Source organism: Amblyomma maculatum, chromosome 10, assembly GCF_055883805.1.
Source record: "Amblyomma maculatum isolate TAMU_Amacu chromosome 10, ASM5588380v1, whole genome shotgun sequence".
In the NCBI taxonomy this organism is placed as follows: domain Eukaryota; kingdom Metazoa; phylum Arthropoda; class Arachnida; order Ixodida; family Ixodidae; genus Amblyomma; species Amblyomma maculatum.
This window is the reverse complement of record NC_139353.1, coordinates 44823532-44846605: the sequence shown is the minus strand read 5'-3', so window position 1 is coordinate 44846605 and position 23074 is coordinate 44823532. Positions and strand designations below refer to the sequence as shown.

The window sequence follows — 23074 nt, the reverse complement described above, 5'->3', positions numbered from 1 at the left end:
AACCGGGGAAGATGCATCTTTTATATGTTGTATTTTTTGTCAATAAATTTGCATTTCCCTCGAGCACTGCTAGCCTGCTGGAATTTTGAGACGTTTACTACTCTGGCGAAGTTAAAAATAGGCAGCTTAGCATGGTTAGGCATAATATAAATTCGGTGCGCTATAGTGCACCGAAGTGCTATAGCAGTCTGGTTTTCACTTAATAATAATAATTGGTTCACAGCAAAGGAAAGGCGTAGTATCTATCACACTTGCACTGTGGACACCTGAACCGCGCCGTATGGGAAGGGATGAGGTGGGAGTGAAAGTGGAGAGAAAGAGGAGCCGTAGTGGAGGGCTTCGGAGTTGTTTCGACCACCGGGAGCTTCAACGTGCACTGACATCGCACAGCCCACGGACGCCTCTTCGTTCGGTTTTCACTTCGATATCGGTTTCGGGTCGTGCAGTCCTTATCTAACCAAATATGTGAAATACCACATAGATATAAAGCCTGACTTAAGTCAAGCTGTTCGAACGTGCCTGCACCGCCTAGGAGTAGAGTGTCTGACTGGAGGTGCCAAAGTTTCGGCGGGTTAGATTCCCATCTCAAAAGTGCTGCCCAGGTTGGAAGCTCCTACCAACTCGGCCATGTCACGTGATATCTTGACGACACACAAACCGCCGGCCAACCATTGTCCGGTCATGTCACCAGCTGCCAGAGTCATGTTCGTAAGAAGGAACAGGTTTGGTTTGATTTGAGGGATTTAGCATCCCAAGGCGATTTAGGCTACGAGAGACGCCGTAGTGGAGGACTCCGGAAATTTCGACCACCTGGGGTCTTTAACGTGCACTGGCATCGCACAGCACACAGGCGCTTCGCTTTTCGCCTCCACCAAAAAGCGGCCGCCGTGGCCGGGATTCGATCCCGCATCCTTGGGAACAGAAGTCAATTGCCCTAATTATGTTGTTGTTGTGGCTGTATAGGAAGAAGGAAAAGAAAATGCACGGGCCTGCTATTGGCTCTGTAGCTGAGCCACCTCCGCTGCCTCGTGCAGACAGAAGAGAAAATAGAGAAAGAAAAGGAAGAGGGAGAGAAAGACGCGCGCCGCAACAGCCGTCGTCCACCACCGAAGAGGTGGCGGGCGCAATGACGGCCTACAACAGGTAAAAATTCGAACAGGCTAGCCCCCGCCGCAAGCGGCAGTGACCAGCCTGTCCCAGCCCCATCAGGGGAGTTTGTTAATAGCCCTAACATCTTCACTACGGCGGCGGGTGTGAGGAGGAGCAGGACAAACATTCATGGCCGAAACGCAGAAGTGTCATTATAGTGTTATAGTGTTCTAAGGACATCGTGCAGAAGATGATGATGATGATGATGATGATGATGATAAGCTCTTTATAACCAAATGGAGCACAAATTTTTAATAAGTCAGTATAGAGTACATCGTGCGGATGATGATGATGATAAGCTCTTTATTTACTCCCAAAGAAGAGGAACCAGCCGAAAGACTGGTTGCACTGCTTAAAGAAGGTCAGCAGGGATCCCTTGGGACTCTCCGGCCTCAAATGCGGGCAAAATGAGCTGGCGCTGTTGGGCGAGCTCGGTGGTACGCAGGAGGGACTCCCACGCATCCACTGTATCTGTATTGTCTGCGTTGTGTCGTATACATGTCCACACCATGTGAATGAATGTGGTCGGTTGTGAGCAGTGCTTGCAACTAGGTGCAATAAGATCTGGGAAAATTTTGCTATATAGCCATGGGTTTGGAAAGGTTCCTGTTTGTATTTTGCGCCAATGGACGGCCTCGCGCAGGGATAGTTCCCGGTGTGCAGGGGGGTATAGACACCGTTCGAGCCGATAATGCTGGAGGATGTCCGTGTATGTAACAAGGCGTAAATGAATGCCTTGGGGAGTGTCAGAGGAAGCGGCAGGCTGAGGAGAGTGCTCCGCCCGGTAGCTGAGTTCTCGGGCTAGAGCATGCGCCTGTGCGTTCCCGCTGAGCGCCGCATGGGCTGGGGCCCATATGAGAAGACGAGGTGTAGACGGTAAGGGGAGAGATCGGAGGATAGTGTGCGCCTGTCAGATTATACGACCTGCATCGAAGTTACGAATTGCCTGTTGAGAATCGCTAACGACTGCTTTGGTGGAGGGGTCGGTCAGAGCTAACGCGATGGCAACCTCTTCCGCGGTGGTAACAATTGCGGCGTTGAGGACACTGCAGGCGTTGTGCCAGTTTCAGTGCGGTGCCAATGCAACCGCAACCATAGCGGAGCGACGGGGATGGTGGGAGGCATCTGTGTATGTAACGTCGGGGCGACCGGTAAAACATTTGAGGAGTTGCCGGGCTCGGTCGGCTCTGCGCTCTGTATGATACTCTGGATGCATTACGTTTGAGGAGCGGAGGTATGCGAAGACTGAGTCTCTGCTCAGGCGTGAGGTCCATATACGTAGAAGTCGCCCTCTGAGGGGTGATTCCTACCCGGCTCAGTACTGCACGGCCTGCATGTGTTAGCGAGAGGCGCACATATTGGGAAGTTAGAGTCGCTTCAATCAGCTCGTCGACTGTGTTGGAGATTCCGAGGGTCATCAGTTTGGTGGTGGAAGTGGACATGGGTAGACCCAATGCTGTCTTGTATGCCTTGCGTAGTGATGCATCCAGTCGCTCCCGATCTGTTCGCGTGAGGCGAAGGTAAGGGGCTGCGCGTACAAACGAAGGCTTGTACGAGGCGCAAAAGGTTGGATTCGCACTTGCCCTTATGCTTGTTGGCGACTCTCTTGAGCAGGCGGCTGATCTGGATTACAGATTGATCTATTCGCTTAAGAGTAGTAGCGTTTCCTCCATTATCTTGTAGATGAAGGCCCAGGATACGGATTCGGTCGGTACGGGGTATGGGGGTGCTCTGTACTTGCAGATTGAAGGATGCCGGATGTGATCTGGGGCGTCTACCCTGGGTTGGGACAATAATGTATTCAGACTTGGTGGCCGAGCAGAATAGGCCGACTGTGGCCAGGTAGGTACCAACGCGATTGATGGCTGTCTGCAGAGTCTCGTCGATCTGGCCGTCACTGCCGTATGTAATCCCCAGAGTGAAGTCGTCGGCGTATAGGCTGTGGTGCAAGTGGGGGATATCTGCCAAAAGATTGGGTAGGCCAAGCAGCGCAATATTGAACAGGAGTGGGGAAAGCACTGAGCCTTGGGGTGTACCCCGGCTTCCAGGAGAGATGATGGAAGAATCTCCTGAGCCGGTGTCAAGTTGCACTATGCGGTTCGTGAGAAAGTCGCGTATATATGCATACGAGCGTTGTCCCACCCCTAGGGTCTGGAGGTTCTGCAGAATGGCTTCGTGCCGGACATTGTCAAAGGCCTTCGCGACATCTAGACCAACTATGACTTTGGTGTCCAAAGTGCTGTGTGTCAGCACCTGATGCTTGAGCAAAATCATGATGTCGGGGGCCGCAAGGTGTGGTCGAAAACCAAACATCGTGTCTGGAAGTAGGTGATGTTCTTCTAGGTAACGAAGAAGACGGGTCTGAATTACATGCTTCAATAGTTTTCCCATGCAGGACGTGAGAGAAATGGGGCGGAGGTTCGAGAGAGTAGGTGGTTTGCCCGGCTTGGAGATGAGCACGAGGCTGGCGCATTTCCACTCTTGCGGGATGGCTCCCCGCTCCCAGCATTTTTGCAGAAAGTCTGTGAGCGCATGAATCGAGGCGTCGTCGAGGTTCCGAAGCATACGGTTAGATATCCGGTACGGGCCTGCAGCTGAATTTGTCTTGAGACGATTGAGCTCGGCTCGTACCTCCGGTAAAGTGATGGGAGCATAAACGGACGTTTTCCTTCCCCTGATAAGGAGGGAGAGATTTCACCGGTCCTGGGCGGATGTAGGTGTCTACTAGCTCCTGTTTGAGGGCGTCTGAGGTGCTGGGAAATTAGTGGAAGATACGCTGGAGCTGCTGGCGAGCTTGGAACTTGCTCCCTTCAGGGTCGAGGAGGTGGCGGAGTAGTTTCCAGGTGCTTCTGGTGTTAGGAGCCTTATTCATCTGGTCACATATATTGTGCCAGTTTTGGCGTGTAAGCTCTACAGCATAGTTCTCGAAGATTCCGATTCCACTTGCGAGTTTGCATCAGGGCCTCCAGCTTGCGCTTGCGGTTCCACAGTTGGGCATAATATATGTCGCAGTTGGGTACGGAGTCTTCCACAGCTACTTCAGCAGTGACATCTGCAACTTGTTTGAGGATGTCGGCTGACCAAGCGGCGATGTCTGTGATAGGTTGGGGAGAGCCTTGCTCTTTTCACTTGGCGCGAAAACAGTCCCAGTTGACCACTTTAGCTACATTGTCGAGTAGGCTCCTGAATGACAATCTCCGGAACGTAGTGGTCGCTTCCGAATGTTTCCCGAGTATTGCACCAGGTAGCTGCGATCCCCGGTCCCGTAAAGGCGAGATCCGGCGTTGTGTCCCGCGAGACGCCCGTTCCTCTCCGAGTGGGTTGGGTGATATCAGATGGAGTGTGTGCCAATTGTCCCAAAGCAATCGGCCTTTACGCGTGTCGTAGTGGTAACCCCATGCTTGATGCGGAGCGTTGAAATCACCGAGAATAATTAGAGGTAGCCCTCGCGCTAGCTGCTGTACTCGGAGGAAAAGTGGCCCGAAGACGGCCTTGTGTGATCGGGGTGGGCTATAGACGTTGAGCACGAAAAGGCATTGCCTGGTCGCAAGAGAGGCTCGGGGAGAATTTCGAGAAGGATATGGTCTGGGAAAGTGGAGTCTAGCTCATGTAAGATAACCGTAAGGTTTCGCCTAACTAGAGTAGCCACCTGGGAGTTCGCTCTTCCCGATGTGTATGTCCGATCCCCAGCCAATTTTGCGTGTTTCCCTGCTTCTTGAAGGGCAAAGATTTCTGGGAGGTCGCTCGCGGTAAGGAACTGCACGTATCTCAGTGGTTAGGGCACTCGACTGTTCAAGGACGCGGGATCGAATTCCGACCGCGGCGGCCGCTTTTCAATGGACTCGAAATCCTCCAAGTGGTCCAAAGCGTATGGGTAAGCAACGAGTTGAGCAGACTCTTAAAGTAGGCTAGAACCGTGATTCTCCAATTATAGGAGACCTTGGCACGAATTTCGGCCCTCCGGGCATTTGTTCTTTTATCGGCTGAGTGCAGCTGACCTCGTTGCCACTGCTCCCTTTATGCGTATATATCACTGAGAGCTTCCCTCCACTACGTAACCATTCGCACACCCCGTTTTTCTGGTCCTTAGTCGCAAGTAAATAACATTGTCAAGCGATAAGAGAGCGCGAGTTGAAAGGAGCCCATGAGATTGCGTGGTCAGAGGCTAGACGATCGAGGTCCTGCTCCGGCGCTTTCGTGCAGCATTTATCTGTACCCATTATGCCATTGGAATACGACGCTCTTTGGTTGCAGTGGATATCCCGTTATCATGAGAACAAAAAAGATAGTAACGGAAAAGCAAAGACTGGTTTAAAATTCTACAAGAACAATAGAAAACGTTTTAAGCCATTTCTTATCAAATTGATCCCGGATATCCCAAACGCAAAAAGCATCCGCGAATATTTCGATGTGTCATAATTCGATATATGAAACACGGAAACAGATAAGCTAATCTGTAAGCAAGAAGTGCTTTTATATGATTCGCCGTACGCTAGCAGTGCACTGCTGGCAATGCACTGCTAGCGCGTACGGCGAATCATATTTGTTTGCAGTTTAGCTTATCTGTTTCAGTGTTTGGGATATCTGGGATCAACTTAATAAGAAATGGCTTAAAACGTTTTCTATTATTAGAATTTCAGAAAAGGTTTCAAGCCATTTCTTATCAAGTTGATCCCGGATACAAAGGCGCCTCTAACATCGGTCTCGATAAGTGTAAGCGAGCCGCAGTGGACGGCGCTTTGGAACTAGCCACAGCCAATCACGAGAGGTGCAATCTTGTTACCGCTACACCATGAACATAATATATTGTCAATAACGACGTATACGATTGACTTCCACAACGCCTCCAGCAGCGAAGCCGGCCGCGCGAGAGTCGGCGCTAGCATTCGGCCAGCTAGGTTGGCTTCACCGCAATGCAAACGGTGGACTGGTCGCCGGCCTCCCCACATGATAGCGGCGCTGAATTGAACGTAGGGCAATACAGGGTTTAGTTTGGTTTGGTTTGTGGAGTTTAACGTCCCAAAGCAACTCAGGCTATGAGAGACGCCGTAGTGGAGGACTCCGGAAATTTCGACCACCTGGGGTTCTTTAACGTGCACTGACATCGCACAGAACACGGGTGCCTTGCTTTTCGCCTCCATCGAAAAGCGGCCGCCGAGGCCGGGATTCGGTCCCGCGTCCTTGGGAACAGTAGTCGAGCGCCGTAACCAATGCGCCACCTCGGCGGGGCAAATGAGGGATGATTATGAGTATCCATAAATATTGTTAATGGGGTTTAACGTCTCAAAGCGATTCAAGCTATGAAAGACGCGTATCCATAAATAATTGCTTAGTGTACTAGTCTTCCTATCAAGGTGGACTTGAGATTCCGTCCAGCCCAGAGGCGATGAAGAATAAAGGCCCAGTGGATTTTCATATAGAGCCATTGCGACCACCAGCTGTACACTGAGAGCCATCGTGGGCAGACTGCAGTAACCAACGAACAATAGCAGAGCTAGACCAACGGTCCTGAGAGGGCGTTGAAGGCACAAGCTGCTATCTCTCACTGTCGCGTTCAGCATTACAAACACCATTTCGGTGGCTAATAAAAATAAGTGCACTTGGCAAAGCTATCGACACCGCGAGAGGGCAGCCGTTTTCGAGCTACATACTGATCGATAACGCATGACGAGAAGCCGCGACGGCGCGCACAGACTACAGCGTCACGCGGAGAAGATTAACACAGAGCGTGTCGATTAGATATATCAGCAGACGGGCGTGTCTGCGCTTTGATTACAGCCAATAGACAGATAGCTAGCTAGACAAGGCGCAACACTCGTGTCGTTCGTTACGTCTTTTTTTTTCGATCGCGCCCATCGAGTGTCGAAAGAAAGAAAAAAACGCGCGGAGCACACTTGGTCACCGCCCGTTGCTGCCACGAGCCGAAGCATATGCTGCAGTGTTCGCGTAGTTCCCGGGCCTGACACGTGCCGGCATGCACGCGCGCCGGCGTGTTCCTGCATCTCCAGCAAGTAACCAAGTCGTGTGTCCCACGAACGGTGCATCACGGCCACATGTCGACAGCCGAGGCGAGGAGCTTCAAGGAGCAAAGAAGTCTGGGTAATATGTCAGCGTACCACCAATCCGATACGTCCAGCATGTAATACAAAGTTCAGGACTATAGTCGACTGACGCCACGCATTTACGTGAATGTTTAGATCTTTAGTTCAGCACCGTTTTTCGTAATGTCGACGTGTCTCGGTTGTTGTTCTCTCGCAAGACGCTAATTGACTCGCTGCAAGCACAGCGTGAATTCTAAAGTTGACATGTGCACGTCAATCGTAGACGCGAACGATTTCATGGACGTGCAAGAAAACAGGTGTTTGGTGCAATCAAATTTCGTTGCTTGCATCCTCTCATGAGCATAGATTGACCGAGGCCAAAATTTCGAGACGAACCTATACTGAAAAGCGAAAATTGTACGGGGAAATAACCTCGCACAGTCTCATCAAAACACATACTCTCATACGGTGCACATCATTATCATAAAATATCTTCCATAATTTATGTTAATGTGAAAGAAACTATGAGATCTTACGCAATTATATGCGACTTGTATGTGATTTCTTATGTGAATTGAGTGAGATTGTGTGAGAAAATGTGACGTTATTACCTCATACATTTTTTTCAGTAGGGAAACTAAACCAATCGACTTTCCTAAGCGTTAACTAAGGTACGAAAGCAGCGATTCGCCAGATGTGACGCACGTTGACGTCACTGTCTATAGAGACAAGACTTGTACGCTTCGTGGGACCACTAACCACGTACTCGTTTTGGGTACAGGTTGGTTGTTCAAGTTCTGTAGCCTATGTATAGTTCTATACGAATATGCTTCCCTTGTATGGTGCACTCGCCCTTCAAAATACAAATGCTGGAACTACGGGCCGAAACCTGCTACTCGGGTACAAACAATACATATGGCTGTTTTGACTGACACATTGTTCTGACAACGCAGATTACGCGTAAAAATAACAAGTGCTTGCATTAGGAGCCGTTCTAGCCAGATAGCACGCACGTGTTGACTGCATAGTTTGAACAGCGATAGGAGCACCCAAAAAAGCAGCGTACAATGTCGCTTGCATCGGCAGACTGTGCGCATGTCATGTTATTTCAGTTACTTCATGCTATTTCAGGTTATTTCAGGAGCCCACCTGTTTTTGTGCACAGCTTTGCAGCCGCTTAAAAATTAGTTTATCTTACGCCGCAACCACAAACCATACACGTCTTTTCTCTGCGCGCTCAACATTCTTCCAGAGTTTATAGAAATGATGCCCGAGAGGCCACGATATATGCAGCGGGCCGTTTTAGCAGTGCAACGTACACGATGACTTTCCAGAATTCCAGGATGCCGAGAGACTTGGGTATAGCGCACGCGCAGACCACAGTGTAACGTTCTGCGCATGTTCCACCAGACTTCGCAGTTTCTCTTTGCGCCCACAAAACCGCGCTGAAACCCTCTGCGATGTAGAGATATTTAACGGTACCAGGCTTTCTTCGTTATAATCAATAATTTATTATATATAGCTTGCTCGAGAAGCTAAAACGAGCCGAAATTTATTGCTTTTAACAAGTAGTTGTTAATAAATGTTTACGTCAACTTTACCGCTCTTGCTTTGAGTCAGTACTGCTGTATTAACACTAGGAAAGTGCACGCCGTGAAGCGACTCGCCAGAAAACTGATCCATAAACAGTTCGCACTATTTAGTTGCCATGGACATTACATGCACACAGCATTACATACGTCATTTCGTGGTGTGAATGGAGAGCAGTGGTACACCAGCCGCAGGCTGTTCCCGTCCAAGTCTCAGTGATGAGAGCAAGATTTCATTTCTTTAATTGTTACATTGTTTCAGGCCGTTGACATGCAGCAAGCAACGTCTATTATCACATTGGAATGCACCGTACGCACAGCTTTCTTTCTCCACCAATTCATTGTTCCCACAATGTCCAGCCTGCTTGTTAGGTTATCAGTCTTTCTCTCAACACGCCGGCCGAACATGATGCAAACTAACGTGCGATCGCTAAATTAAGCAGCCCAATTTCTTTAATTTACTTCAGGAACAAATATTTCCGAGAACACTGCAGAATCTGCACTCGAGAAATGCGTAAGCCTGATCGTTGGTGTGTTTTGTCCGCAGATGTGTCAGCGGGATGCCGCGAGTGAGAGGTACTGCGCATTTACTTTCCTGTAAACCAATTATAGAACGCCAGCGAACTCTGATACATTCAACGGAACGTTGCGTACGACATGGGGCGCGCGATGTGCCGTGTGAGCAACGCTCAGGCTTTAGCATTTCTTCACTGCTTTCTGCAGTGCTCTCGGATTTTCTCAGACTGCAGTTGCTTGATTACTTCTCTTTACACACTTTCTAAACATTCCCACATTTCTGCACGTAAATCACGCCCTTTCCCGCTCTTTCACGTTCAAACATTTCAAATTTCCCGCCACCGGAAGTTAGGCCCACGTTACCTTAAGTCGAGTACCACGTGACCCTATTTAAACATGTTATTACCCCTTTCGGTTATTTCAACGTTTCATTGACTTAATTGGCTCTCTTTATTTACCTAATTAACCCACAAGCACCCAAATTATTTCTCCAGATAGGTTTTTTCGCACTCTATCTAATACAATAACTATTCTTTTTCTTATAACTCGTTTCGTTCGAACGTAATTGTGATGACAATTCTGGTGACACGAAACTGCCGATATACCTTAATGCTTACACATTAAAAAATATACGAAAAGATGAGTAACAGGGTTTGATTGTAATATGGTCATATGGTAACTTAACTGTAATCGTAATGACTCAACTGAGCAGCCCTGAATTTTTGTTTATTTTGGGAAGAACAATTCAGCAATAGAGCGAAAGCTCGGCTTGTCTCTGTCGCTCCGCGTCTTGACGGCGCCGCTTGGCGAGACGTTCTTCCCGCTTTTCCGGAGTCTCAGACTCACGCTTAGCGTTTCGTGTTCCGTTTATACGCTGTCGGTTGTCCTCACGTCAAGCAGCGATTCCCTGGTCGTCCGACGCAGTTTTTCGCAATCTCCGAAGATGCCGCGCAGTGCACTCCCGCTTCATCCAGGCTACCGTGATCCAGGCGCATCAGACTAGCAAGCGCGCTTCGTACGAAGTCAGACGCGATGGAGACGGCGCAGCAGAGTTATGGCGGAGTGGACCGGCGAACAGTTTGAGCATGCGCACTGAGGCTGCATAACGAGGCACATGACGTCACGATTCGGCGCTACAAGCAGTTCGCCGGGGGGCTGTGGCCGCGAAGAGACAAAATCTGTTTGTTAGCCTTTAGTCGCGGAGGCTCCAGCCCCCGTCCCATAGACCTGCGTGCTGGGGGTGGGAAGTAAGGGACCTCCATTTACGGTGGACAATAAAAGTTGTCATCCATCCATCCAGCGGCGGAACACCTGTGGAACAGCGCAGCTGGTTGCCATGGTTTCGGCGCATGCGCAGCTGTGGCCTATGACAGGCACGGCGAAATTCGATTCTACTATCCTAGAGATAGCTTCCGCTCCAAAAGGATAATAAGCATGTGAACGCGGTTTGCAGCAGACTTCGCTTATTTAAAAAAAAAAAAAAAAAAAAACCTACTGGTAGAGGTTGCTTAGTTCGAGGCCGCTGCTGACTCAGGACAGTGTCACTTGGGCACGTACTAAACTGATGGCGGTGGTGGTGACGGTGGTGAGCGAATCGAGACGTACTATGCCGATGGCTTGTCGAGATGTGCGGGTGCGGGCTACTGAAGAAACGAAGGAAAATACGCAGACGAATGCACAAGATCAGGGCGTCTGCTGCGATAATGTAGCCGCAGCTGGCACAGGACGGGGTCGTTTGGAGTGAAATGGGAGCGGCCTGCCCTGCACTGGATGTATTAAGGTGATGGTGATGATGCCAATAGGGCACATGGAGATGTGCCGGTGGAGGTATGCGCGGACGAGTGCACCAGACAAGGTGTCCGCTTGTTTCCTGCTGGCACAGGGCAGGGTCACTTGAAGGGATACAGGACGGGCCTTTGCTTTGCACTGGACGTAATTAAATTGACAATGGTGAGCGAACAGATCGTATTCGCCGCTTGGGAGTGTCGACAGTATTATGCAGATCCGGTCCGTTCGAGCCCCACGTTTGACACTGCTTGCATTACACCGTTGGCACTACGTGGCGGACATGTAACCTCGTTGCGCAAGGGCATATCCACGACGCATGGCTAAGTTTTGACGTACCGGGACTACGCCTCCAGTACCGTACGGTATACCAACACAGTACAAGTAACGAAAGACTGCGCGTGCGCGCACCCGCGATGGCGATGACGTAAAAACTTGTACATTTTATAGACTTGAATATAAGTTATAAAATGTAGCCGTGCGAGGAGTTTTTGCTGGAACCGAACTCCCGGCAGGCACCCCTATTTCCGATCACCTGATCTCTCCAGCAGCAGGCTGCGTTTAATAGCTCGAACCCCACGGGCTTGCGGTGTGAAACGTGAAACCACAGCCTATGTTCCTATACGTCGCACATAGTGTCCCGATAAGTGACTAAGCCCCAGTAACCGCGGCAAAACGACGACTCGATGCTCATGCTCTTGAGCGCGGAGATCAGGGGGTCCATCGAGGCAAAACGAGCAACACGCCGCTGGCTGTCACCTATTGTTTTTCCACAGCGTCCATATCTCTGTTCACTAAACTTATCGCGCGCCGCTGGTCCAAGCGCCACCTTTGTTCCTTATATCTGCGCGCTCTGTGGAAGTCGGAACGAAGCATATGACAGGGCTTGCGAAGGAATAACTCGGTGGCATATGGAACACATACCCAGCTCTAGACGAGGTCGCGCGGCGCACTGATCTATATATAGTGCTTGAATTTTGCCGCTTCGGGAGACATGCAGAATTTTTCTTTTTGTGGGCCTATACTTCTGACATGAGCCTGAAACACTGCTGTGCATCCTTATGGATCATTATGGACGGCATCATTTGCACTGTGTTCCAAATGGTGGCTCAGAAACTGGCAGTGGCTTAGCTCGGCTATGCCAGGATATACGTAGCGTAAGCTAAGGTTTAGCTGGTTATTCTTAGCTTTCCCAGCACGTTTAGCCTTATGTTCGTTCTTCATACGCTCAACCTCCAATTGCCAGGCAACTACTTCGGGATCCGATGAGTTAAGTTTCTATGCTCTTCAGCGCTGCTGAGCAGCAATTTCGCTCTCCTTCTCCATGACTATACCACACTGGCAAACTCGCGCATGCGCGGCGCTATCAAGCGGCTCCAGCGCAGCGTGAGACTTGTCTACTACGCAACAGAGGCGCAGAGCTGGGCACGCGCCGGCGCCAGTGCGTCTGCCGCGACGTCAGTTCTCTGGAATGCGCACACCGACGAGGCGCTCCGCGGCTCCGGCGCGCCAGCTGCGTGCCGTGTGACGTCACTGCTCCTCGCTCTTGCGCAGCACGGTTCTCCAGGAGCCACGCGAAACTGCTCAACCTCGGTCAATGTAGCTAAGACTACAAAAACTGGGAAAGTTGATCGTGGATTTTTTCAAAGGATACTCCCTTCATAGGAGACCTGCATTCCGTTTTTGTGAAATGCAGACAGAGCAAATGATGACTGAGTTATTCTGCCTGTGCTTCAGAGCCATTAACATGAGATGTGGCATACTCAAGCTAGGTGCAAGTTGAAATCAAAATCATGGATGTTGTTTGACCACAGCAATATATTCCTGCTTGCACAGCAGCTGAGTATTATTTTCTTCCCATTCCCATCGCCCCTATCTACAGCGCTAGGAATTTCGACTCCACACTTGGCCAAAGTAAAACTAAGCGGCCGCAGACAATGCTAGCCTCACCTACTAGCACGCATTTTACAGCGGTCATCTGCTCGCTGTTCCACCGGGGAGCTGCAAAGAGAGATAATGGGATTGGCACTCCTCAATGTTCCGCGCTATGTGCTGCCATTGTGTGAAGCCGAAAGTCCTCCTGCTGTAGTGGCGATGAGAATCACATTTTCAAAAATCTAAAAACTGATATGGCTAATAAAGGGGGCCCAAACCACTTCAAATAATAAAGAGCCTAGCAGTAATAGTTAAATGTTAACTAGGTATGTAATTTTAGGAAACACCATCTAGTATACAGAGTTATTACAGTGTGGAAATTTCTCTGACCACTAGTGCTTATGCACTAAAAGGGCAGCATGATCAAGTTGCTGGCAGTCTTCCACTTTTCTTCCCCATAAAGCACGCACCTTGAAACATATAGAACAATAAATGCAAGCAAGTTCATCGAAAAAGCTGTTGCGGAAGGACTAGACCTGCTGGCTTTGTGAAAATCTTATCGTTTTGAAATTCATCCTTCTTGTTGTTTCCTAAAAAATTGCACTAAAAAAAGACACTTCCAAAGTGACTGTGTTTTGTGGCATGACATATTAACTTAGCAGGTCCCGAAATTCTATTACCAATTAATGGAGATGGCAGTAGCACATTATTTGAGCTGGTACTAAACGTATACATTCTTTCTTTGACTCCTGCAGCCTCAAGAAAAGAGGAGGTCACCAGCATCAGGCGCCGGTTCCCATCTAAAGTACCGGTAAGCTTCGCAATGAATCCTCCTTCCCCCCCATTCCCCCCCCACCCTTTGCATTGCTAACAAAATGCTTTACACCTAACTGTGGCTTCTATGCATGGAACAGAAGGGTCCATAGAGCTACATAAATTTAACCCATCAATAGGCTGTGCAATGCACAAGTATCAACTGGTCTCCTCATAACACTGCTCTTATTACAAATAAGTTAAACGTCAATTATAGTCAACAGTTAAAAGGTGAACAAACAGCATAGTGCAGAATACAGAACCCTGCACACGTCTATATGTGTGTGTGCATGTGCATCATTATGTTCCTACAGACTGCCAAAGAAGAATCTGGGGGCAGTCATTCAAGCTAAAATTTTATGTCCCATCTATATTGATATTACACACAGGCTAATTACAATTACAAGCACACTAAACCATTTTCAGGGCTTTGTTACAAAGATGGCACGGTCCCACTTTGTGCAGGTGATTGTGGAACGCTATGCGAAAGAGAAGAACCTCCCACTGCTGGACAAGACGAAATTCCTGGTGCCCCAAGAGCTTACCATGTCCCAGTTCGTGTCCATAGTGAGGTGAGCTTCACTGCACAAACATGGATCCGTATTCCAAGTTTGCACCATTATCAAAAGTGTCACTGTCTACCTGACATGGAGCCATCCGATTGGTGGAAACAACGGAATCAGATACCAGTTTGATCGCCACTAGTTCCAGTTCTGGCAATCACCAATCAGATGACACCAGGTAAGAGAGAGAGCTACACTTTCAATGACAATGCAAACTCGGGATACAGATCCTGCTGCAGCGAAATAACAAGTGATCTGTTTCAACCACTATGATCAAGCGATAATTCATCCAAAAGTATGTCTTCTATATGATGAACTAAAACGAGCACCCATTGAAATAAAATTTAAGCCTGTATATCAGTAATAAGATCACAACTTGAGTGTGCATGCAGTGTGGGACCCTTACACCAAAACTAACACTGATGCACTAGAAACAATTCAGTGTAAAGCAATCAGGTTTATTCCTTCAGGGAATATGACTGATTCCCCAGCAGCACTAATAAAGCAACATGGCATCTAGACATTGAAAGGGAGAAGAGAAATCCAGCGTATAATATTTCTTGTTCTTCTCAAAAATAACATCACTGACCTCACTCTTGAGCTTTATATAGCACCACTGGTAACGCGCTGAATGCAGCATTATCGTGCTGACTGTCTAGACTCCAATAATTCCAGAACTAATGTTTTCCTCACACACTATAGGGACCAGAATAATTTACCTCAGTTCCTACTAGCCAGTATTGTACATTTGAATTATCGGATTTATTGTGCTCTTATGAATTAGTAGTACAGAAGAAGGCAGGCAACAGTGACTGACACAAAGGAAAGCATAGGGGATTTTTATTGCGAAAGCAATACTACTCTAGGTTTCGAGCCTTCAGCGTAGCACGGTTGGTAGCCACGTCTTACCCACGTGACGCTGTGACGTCACACCCCACATGACAGTAGGATGAGAGCTGGGCTACCAACTCAAGCGGTCGGCAGGAGCTGCCAACTTGGGTCTCTCGTTTTACATGGGATGGTTATGTCAGAAACAGCCTGCTAGGACCCTGGCATTCACGTTACCCCTATAGGCCACTAAGGCAAGTTCATACGGCTTGTTTTAATTGGGGCTTTATATGTGGGCTGAGGAAGACGAAAAAGAGAAGAGGAAGAATGCTCGGTCACCCGCAGCTAATGCTTTCGCTCAATATTTGGTTCAGCAGCGTTGAACCTTTGTAATATTTTTTTTATCAACATGAGGTATTATTTAAATGTAGAGATAACTGAATAGAAAGTAGAATTAAAAAAAACATGCTGCTAGTGGGATTCGAATTCATGACCGATGCATGTCGACGTTTAATTAATACTTCATACTGATGAAAACAAACATCCCCATGCTTTCTTAGTGTCAGTCGCTGTCGGCTCTCGTCTTCTGTATGTTTCCCTGCACTTGTTTGCTGATTAGGTTAACGAGGGCTTCGGATCTGACAGCCTTGACGTCATAGTTAGTGTAAGAGGGTTATTACACAGCTCCAACCCTCCCATTAGCTCATGTCCCTGCGTGGCACTCGCGGTCTCACAAGATGCTTTATGTCCACCATTATGGAGATAGGTGGCGCTGGTGAACACTCTCCAGGGTAGGTCACATGCAGCATAAATATCTAGAAAAAGTGGAAGATTAAATAGCCGTCACCACAGCTTAGTGGTAGGGCACCAGACGAAAAAATTCGGAGATTGTGGAACCTCACAGGCAGCACGTGGCAGTTATTTCTTCTATTTTTTAGTCAATTATCGCCTTTACATTGATAAAATAATGTTTCCTATACTTTCCTCTGTACTAGTCACTGCTGGCTCCATCCTTCTGTATGTCATAACGAAGCCCTTCACTTCCCTGAAGTTATTTGTTGACTTGCGAGTTATTACCACTTTCCTCTGTACCAGTCACTGTTGGCTCCATTCTTCTGTATGTCATAACGAAGACCCTCATTTCCCTAAGTTGTTTGTTGACTTGCGAATTAGCTATTACCAAAGTTGATCTTTGCATCAGTGCTTCTTTTCCCTTTGTTTATATAGCACTGGGGGTTCAATATTGCATATATTTATTTGATTTATTTGTTTCGGAAATTATTTCATTACCTAACCAAGTGTTCTTGTTTTGCTTGACTGGATAGGTATTGTGGGCACAATTAATTTAATGCCCTGCCACGGTGGCGCTGAGGTAAGGGAACTTGAATGCCTCTACCCAAGGATGCAGGATTGAATCCTGTCCATGGCGGCCGCTTTCCGATGGAGGTGAAAAGCCAGGCACCCGTGTGCTGCGTGATGTCAATGCACATTAAAGAATCCCAGGTGGTCAAAATTTCCGGAGCCCTCCACTATGGAGTGTCTCATAGCCTAAGTCACTTTGTGACGTTAAACCTCATAAACTGAACCGAACCAACTATTAAATTAATCTTTTTTTTCTTATGTCTGTCAATGTCAGTGTGCTGTATTTTCTTTGTATGCCCCTTCTGCTTGAACCACATCAAGACCTGCTATTATGTATCGATAAATATGCACAGGTGGTAAAGGAACGTCACTAAAGTACCCCCAAATATGAATTTTCTACAACAGCAAGCATACTCTATGGTCAGCTGCTTAAGAAAACTAGAATGACACTATGACAACATATAAATCACCAGCCATTAAACTGTTTCATCAGTCATCAAGCTGATGCAAGTTCTGTGCTGCTGAGATCCTGCTGGCTTGAAAAAATATGCCAGCGAAGAAAAGCTTCCCTTCTACCTGAAAGATAGCCACAAGCTCAAACCTAGGGATGGCCATCCAAACCTATGACATCCAAGTGGACTTCAGAAAAAATTGATTTTCCCTCATATATAACTCTAGGGTGAAGGTATACAAATAAGCACGAACAATGCAAACCCTACAATGAGAATTTATGCAGCATGCTGCAGTTTCTACTAATTGTTTGTTTTCCATTAGGGGAAATTTGAAGGAAATAAAGCTGTGGAGTTAAACATACCATATAAACTAAACCCTCAACTACAGTCAGATACACTTCAAGAAAGCAGTGGAGAATGTCATGGAAACGGCCCTCACAATATTGATGTTAGTCCTCTAGTGTAAAACTGCAAATGACTGGCAAATGCATCTGTGAAATGGGATTAATCATGATGCCATGAAAACTGGCGGACGTCACTAGCCGGATGGTAACCTATACCAGATTTCTGCCTTCTCGCCACTGAGACCTTTATATAAAGCATGCCAAATTTGCACACATAAAAATCCAACCTTCCTAAACGATTATCCATGCAAATTCTGTTAGGCCTTCATATAACTGTATTCTCTCACCACACATTTTCAAGGTCTCAATTATACTTTTCCGACTGATTTTTGTCATTAGTATGTTGTTATGTGAAGAAATCATATTTTAGGCACATAAAGTGATTATGCTTTGAAAAGAAAAAGGAAAATGAAAACTGACACTGTTTCTAAGCCCTCCTCGAGGTTGCCCCCTCTGGAGGCCACCTGAGGCACAAGCGACCTAACTAGTAGTACAACAAAAAATGCCTACTAAAGTTTGTTCCGCCCTCTTCACATCAGAGCAGCTATAATACATAGTCACCATTAAACAAAATGGATTGCTGTGTTTATTTCAAATGTCCAACATCACATCTTTCTATAAATATTGTTCAGGCGTCACCGCACTTTTGTGCAACAACTTTCGAGAAATTTCACCTTGCATAAGGAAGGCTTGATAGTTCTTGGGTAGCAGTCAGGAATGTAGTGCTGCATTGTAAGGCACATCTCAACTATTTTTTCCTGCCTGCACTACAATGCATGCCTAGAAGTTTTGCATTCACAGAATCAGAGGATGCTTTGTCCCTAAAATCTTACCATTTTCTCCCCTTAGAAACAGACTGCAGATCAGCGCCTGCCAGTCCTTCTACTTGCTCGTCGATAACAGGAGCATGGCCAACCTCTCCAAGACCCTCTCTGATGTCTATGCAGAATGTCACGATGAAGACGGCTTCCTCTACATCACTTACGCATCACAGGAAATGTTTGGTGTTTAGAAGGGGGAAGAATAGAGAATATGCATTTCACAATCTCCCTATTCATTTTCAAGGCAGTGCTTTTAAATTTATTTACGAGCGTCACTCACATTGTCACTTTTGGTCACCCTCACGAATCTAGCAAGAGGTTCACATAGCACAGTCCGACTACCCGTGCTTGTTGACACTTTTGCTAGTTCCCTGCCTGCAGAATCTCGCATTCAGAAAACTGAAGTACGACCACTATTTTGTCTTCTGAATGTTCCATAACATCCTCATTGTCCTGTGCTGTAACTGCCAAGTGAATGGAGCAAAATAAAGATCTTACATATCCAATCCGTTCCAAATCAAAATCAACAGTCCTCGGCATACATGTGTCACAGTCCAACAACGAGCCCTGCAGACTCGTACACTTTATTGCATCACACTTTTGCACAACAGAAGGGTGTACACTAATCCATCTACATTGGAAACTGTACAGAGATTTCCCGAGGGCAGTGCTCTATTCAATCGCAGTGGCTGCAGCCTTCACACAGCAGACTTGCGATTTATTATGCCGACCAACTTGATTTCAAATTTTCAGTAAAGCAAAGCAGGAACACTGCCCACTTGTTCACATGTTGCTGCAGCAACATGTGAACAAGTTTTAAACCAATTTAAAGAGTATGCATGCAAGATAGTGCCACACTCATGGTGTGACTGCCAGCGTGATCAAGACTAATTATGCAGTAAAACATAGTTAGCAGCTTCTACTTGGGCTTTCTATTACACTAAAACAACACTAAACACTAGTTTGTTCACTTTATACATGCACTGCAAACAATTTCAGAACTTTACAAGAAAGTGCAGTAAAGAAAGAAGTGAAAAGTAGAGACATGCTTTATTTTCTTACAAATTGTGAAAGGTGAAATCGTCGATGACTGGTCATTCGTACCAGCGCCCCAGCAAGCATTTCACACCAAACTTCACAGGTACGTTTCAACGAATGGACTACTCTGGCTGGTTAATTCTACGAGCACCTTCGTTCAACACGTCCTGAAGAGCCTTGGCAAAGCTGACCTGAGCGCGGATGGTGTTGATGTACTGGCTGTAAGAGAGTGTGCCATCCTGAGGGTTGCTAGGGTCTGGCTTTGTGGCAACGACTGGCACAGGCAGGTACTGGTGGCTGTCTCGCAACTGCAGTGCACACTCTTGGATGGTACGCTGTGAAGAAAAAAGGACAACACACTGCTTAACCGTCTGTGGCATTAGCTTCCTCTAACCTTACCTATCAACCAGTTATGGACAGTATCGAAGGTACACACTATCTTCTGATCCACCTTGTGAGTATTAGATGAAATTCCCATTTGGTGCATCCATGGTAAAGCTTTTCTTCTTTAAACACATAGATGGCACTATCTATTCTGCATAGAAATGGCTCATCCTGTGCTGATGAGGGTCCTAAAGGTTGGCTGTACATGCCAGGATAAGAAAATTAATCCTCTTACGGCATTTCAGAAAATAATTTTTAACAAGCACTAAAAGAAAAAAAAAAAATGAGGCTCGACGAGAGTACCTGTGCAAAGGTGCTCCACAATGCCACAGGAATAATGCCAGACATAAGGGTCAGGCATTCCTGATGTGATACAGAGCAAGGTGTCTAGATGCGTAGACATGAACCGTGCCAGTCAGTTTTTTCGCGTAACAAAGGAGGAAGCTAGAGCACCGCATGGCCAATTTTTACCCCATGATAGATGCTTTTGTTGAAAGAATCTAGGCCAGAGCCACGCAGCAAGCAATTGTTAGATCCACCATCAAGAAGACTCTGCACCTAACCGACCCACATGAAGAGATAGACATGGTCACCGATTATTTTGATGCGGAGTCTGACATCTAGTGGGCTGAGCTCAGTTTGTAGATATCACAGGTCAGCACACAACACGTGAAGCTTGATGACTGTAACGAGTGGCTAGACAGACTGCAGGAAAACGGCCTAAAAACATCAGCTCAATAGGACTTTTCTTTTTTAATTTCTTAAAGGCTTTTCAGTAGTCCCTGTCACTAGCTGCTTTTGCGAGCATATGTTTTAAAAGCTTGCCACCTGAGATTGACTATGAGCCATGATCGGCTTTGATGGCTGCTTCTGCCTTTTGACGAGCAAGAGGTTGCTTATGGACCAGTTGTGAGTTGGCCCTTAGTCATTTTGCACCAGAATCTCACTCTTTTCAGTATTGTTAATTTGTTGTATATTCTCATGCCTGTAAGCATTTCATTGTCACTGAGTTCAGGGTTGCGTTTCAATTCTCTGTATGAACATCGTGGCCGCCTATGACAACTTTCACCGTGTGAGGATGCAGCTATGTGGTTACCCTGTTTGTCGACTGCATTGTATGTAATAGCTGTGTCACATTGAGACAATGCACTGCAGTGAAATTGGACTCCCTCTACTGTAGAACGCCTATGACCATTAACATTTTGTAAGGAAACCAGTCAATAAAATTAACACTTGCCCCATTATGAAAGTAAATTCCTACTGTGGCATCAATGTTGTTTTCAGTGGAATACACTTTTTAATAACTGCAACAAAAATTGAGGCACTCATCTTTTTTGAGACCAATTCCAAGTTTAGCCTAATGTCATTTGCATTCGTCATAATGTCGAGTAGGGCGCATGCAATAAATAACTGGATGAACTGATTGCGATACTAAACCGACAAAAATGTAACGTTCACTACAATGAAAAATGGTAGGGGTGTGCGAATAGTACTTTTTCCAAACCGAATTGAATACGAATAGTGCACTCTTGCTATCTAATCGAATACGAATAATCTAGCTAAAAAGCGAATCGAATACGAATCGAATAGTGAAAGCAGCGAATCGAATACGAATCGAATAGTAGAGCGCTATAGAGCGCTCTACTATTCGTTATAGCGCTGTTATAGCGCTGCGGTAGAGCGCTATAACTCGTGGAGTAATAGATCTGACGGGAAAACGCTAATCTCCTCTAGGGGACGCAACTATTAATCTCTACGCACATTGTCAGTTGCTGGTTGTTTTTATCTACAACAATTACGTTTCAACGAGTTTATTTAGTGAACTAGATTGCATGATACAATATATCAGGGATTACGAATGGCTGAGCGACGCTTTCGTCCGACTTACGTCCGCGTAACCCGAGGCCATAGAGTTGCGCTTCCCCTGCTGTTGGCTCTTCGAACTAGTTATCGCCGAGCGCGCGATCTCCTCATCGTCCTCTTCTTTTCAGTGACTTTCGTTGCTTTCGTTCTTTCTCAATTAGCTCGCGTGCTCCCCTCTAGCTGGCGCTAGGCGATTACAACTGGCGCTAGGCGACCTGAGATATATAGTGGAGAGATGTATGAGCATGAGCTGACAACATTCATGCAACTCTCATGTCATGCGCCACTCGCATAATAAATTTAACCTCAACTATTGATGATGAAAGTGAATGAAATTTTCAGGGAATAAACATGCAGCGTTACTTCTCGGCAGATTAGAGACGTGTGAACTATGACACGACTACGAGAAGTTGCCACCGCGATTCGTGATATGTCCAATCTTTAAGAATGCTTCAATGCGAATGGACCGTGTCGCGGCCACGCTGAAGCATGTAGGCTCCCTAAAACGGTGATCTCTGCTTCTCGCGTAGGTTTATTGCGACAGCAAGCTGTGCCTGCTCGGAGCTGACGCTGCCTTCGCGAGAATGGTCGGAAGTAACCGAGAAAGTGATATTTGCGAGCCAACTTAAAGTATCCAAGATTCCTGAGCCGCAGACCAGCGAAACAGCTGAAAGGGCACACAGCTTGAATGCTTTGATACTGCCGTTTAGAAAAGCACCCCTTTGCCTCATGCTCTGAAGGTTCAATTAGCGTGTCTCAAAGGACATTTCTGTAATGTATTTTCGCGAGTGGGAATAACTTCGTCGGCACAAAAGTGCCTCGGGCGTTTCACTAGTGTAAAGACAACGATGAATACGTACAAGATTCAGCTCGATTTGGTTGCAGATCGAAAAGAAATCTTCGAGGGCCTTGTCCAGTCTTGGAGGCGTCGACTCGTCCGATGTGGTTGCTCGTCTGCAAGGCAAAACGCAAAAGTTGCAGAGGCATCGACTCTATTTCAAAACGGGCTATCATTTCCAAAACAGTAAACTCACACTCCATTGTCCACTGCTGCTGTGTGATATATATTCGTAGCTGCTACTCTCACCAGATTCTGAAATAAATCAACAGACAGAAATGTCAAGATCCTGGAAAATTTCGGAGTGGAAAGACGACGGACTCAACTCACCGAGAGGGCATCTTTCAAAGACCAAACCAGCGCTTTGACTTTGGCCACATTGTCAAACTTGACCTCAGTTGTAGTTTGGCCCTGTGAGGAATGAGCCGCTTGTGGTTGGCTTGGATGCTGAGGCATGGACGGACCAGGGGGCCCGCCGGGCGGGCCGGCGGCCCCAGCAGGTAAACCCTGCATGGGAGCAGCCATTTTTACACAAAACGCACGGAGGGAGACGTGAAAATAGTTCTGAAGTGGGATTCACGTTGTTTCGAAAGGTAAAGTTTGGCCCGCATTTGCTTGCATTTTCTGCTTTAAAATTTCTTATTTTAAATATATTACTGTGTTCTTTATTTTTATTAATTTTTGCTTAATAAAATTTTTTTTTTTAACTTCGCACTTGAGGCCGTGCTTGAGGCTCTCGAGGTGGTGGGACCA

General features: G+C 46.9%; 2 protein-coding genes across 3 annotated transcripts in view; one reads left to right on the top strand and one right to left on the bottom strand.

Annotated features, from left to right (window-relative positions):
- The window catches only part of LOC146176313 (microtubule-associated protein 1 light chain 3 alpha-like), a 30023-nt gene extending 11319 nt beyond the window's left edge, over nucleotides 1-18704 (top strand). For both annotated transcript variants that reach the window (XM_084582651.1, XM_084582650.1), the window contains exons 4-6: nucleotides 13711-13766; nucleotides 14234-14340; nucleotides 18227-18704. In XM_084582651.1, the coding sequence (XP_084438777.1) occupies nucleotides 13711-13766; nucleotides 14234-14340; nucleotides 18227-18389 (326 nt within the window). In that variant the 3' untranslated portion in view covers nucleotides 18390-18704. The remainder of the gene's footprint in view (nucleotides 1-13710; nucleotides 13767-14233; nucleotides 14341-18226) is intronic.
- ix (mediator complex subunit intersex) lies at nucleotides 18431-22883 on the bottom strand. Its single transcript, XM_084582652.1, has 4 exons — nucleotides 22652-22883; nucleotides 22518-22576; nucleotides 22344-22437; nucleotides 18431-19571 (listed from the first exon to the last, which is right to left on the bottom strand). Exons 1-4 carry the CDS (start codon nucleotides 22844-22846, stop codon nucleotides 19359-19361), a joined length of 561 nt encoding a protein of 186 aa, XP_084438778.1. The 5' UTR covers nucleotides 22847-22883; the 3' UTR covers nucleotides 18431-19358.
- Between the last annotated feature and the right edge of the window lie 191 nt (nucleotides 22884-23074).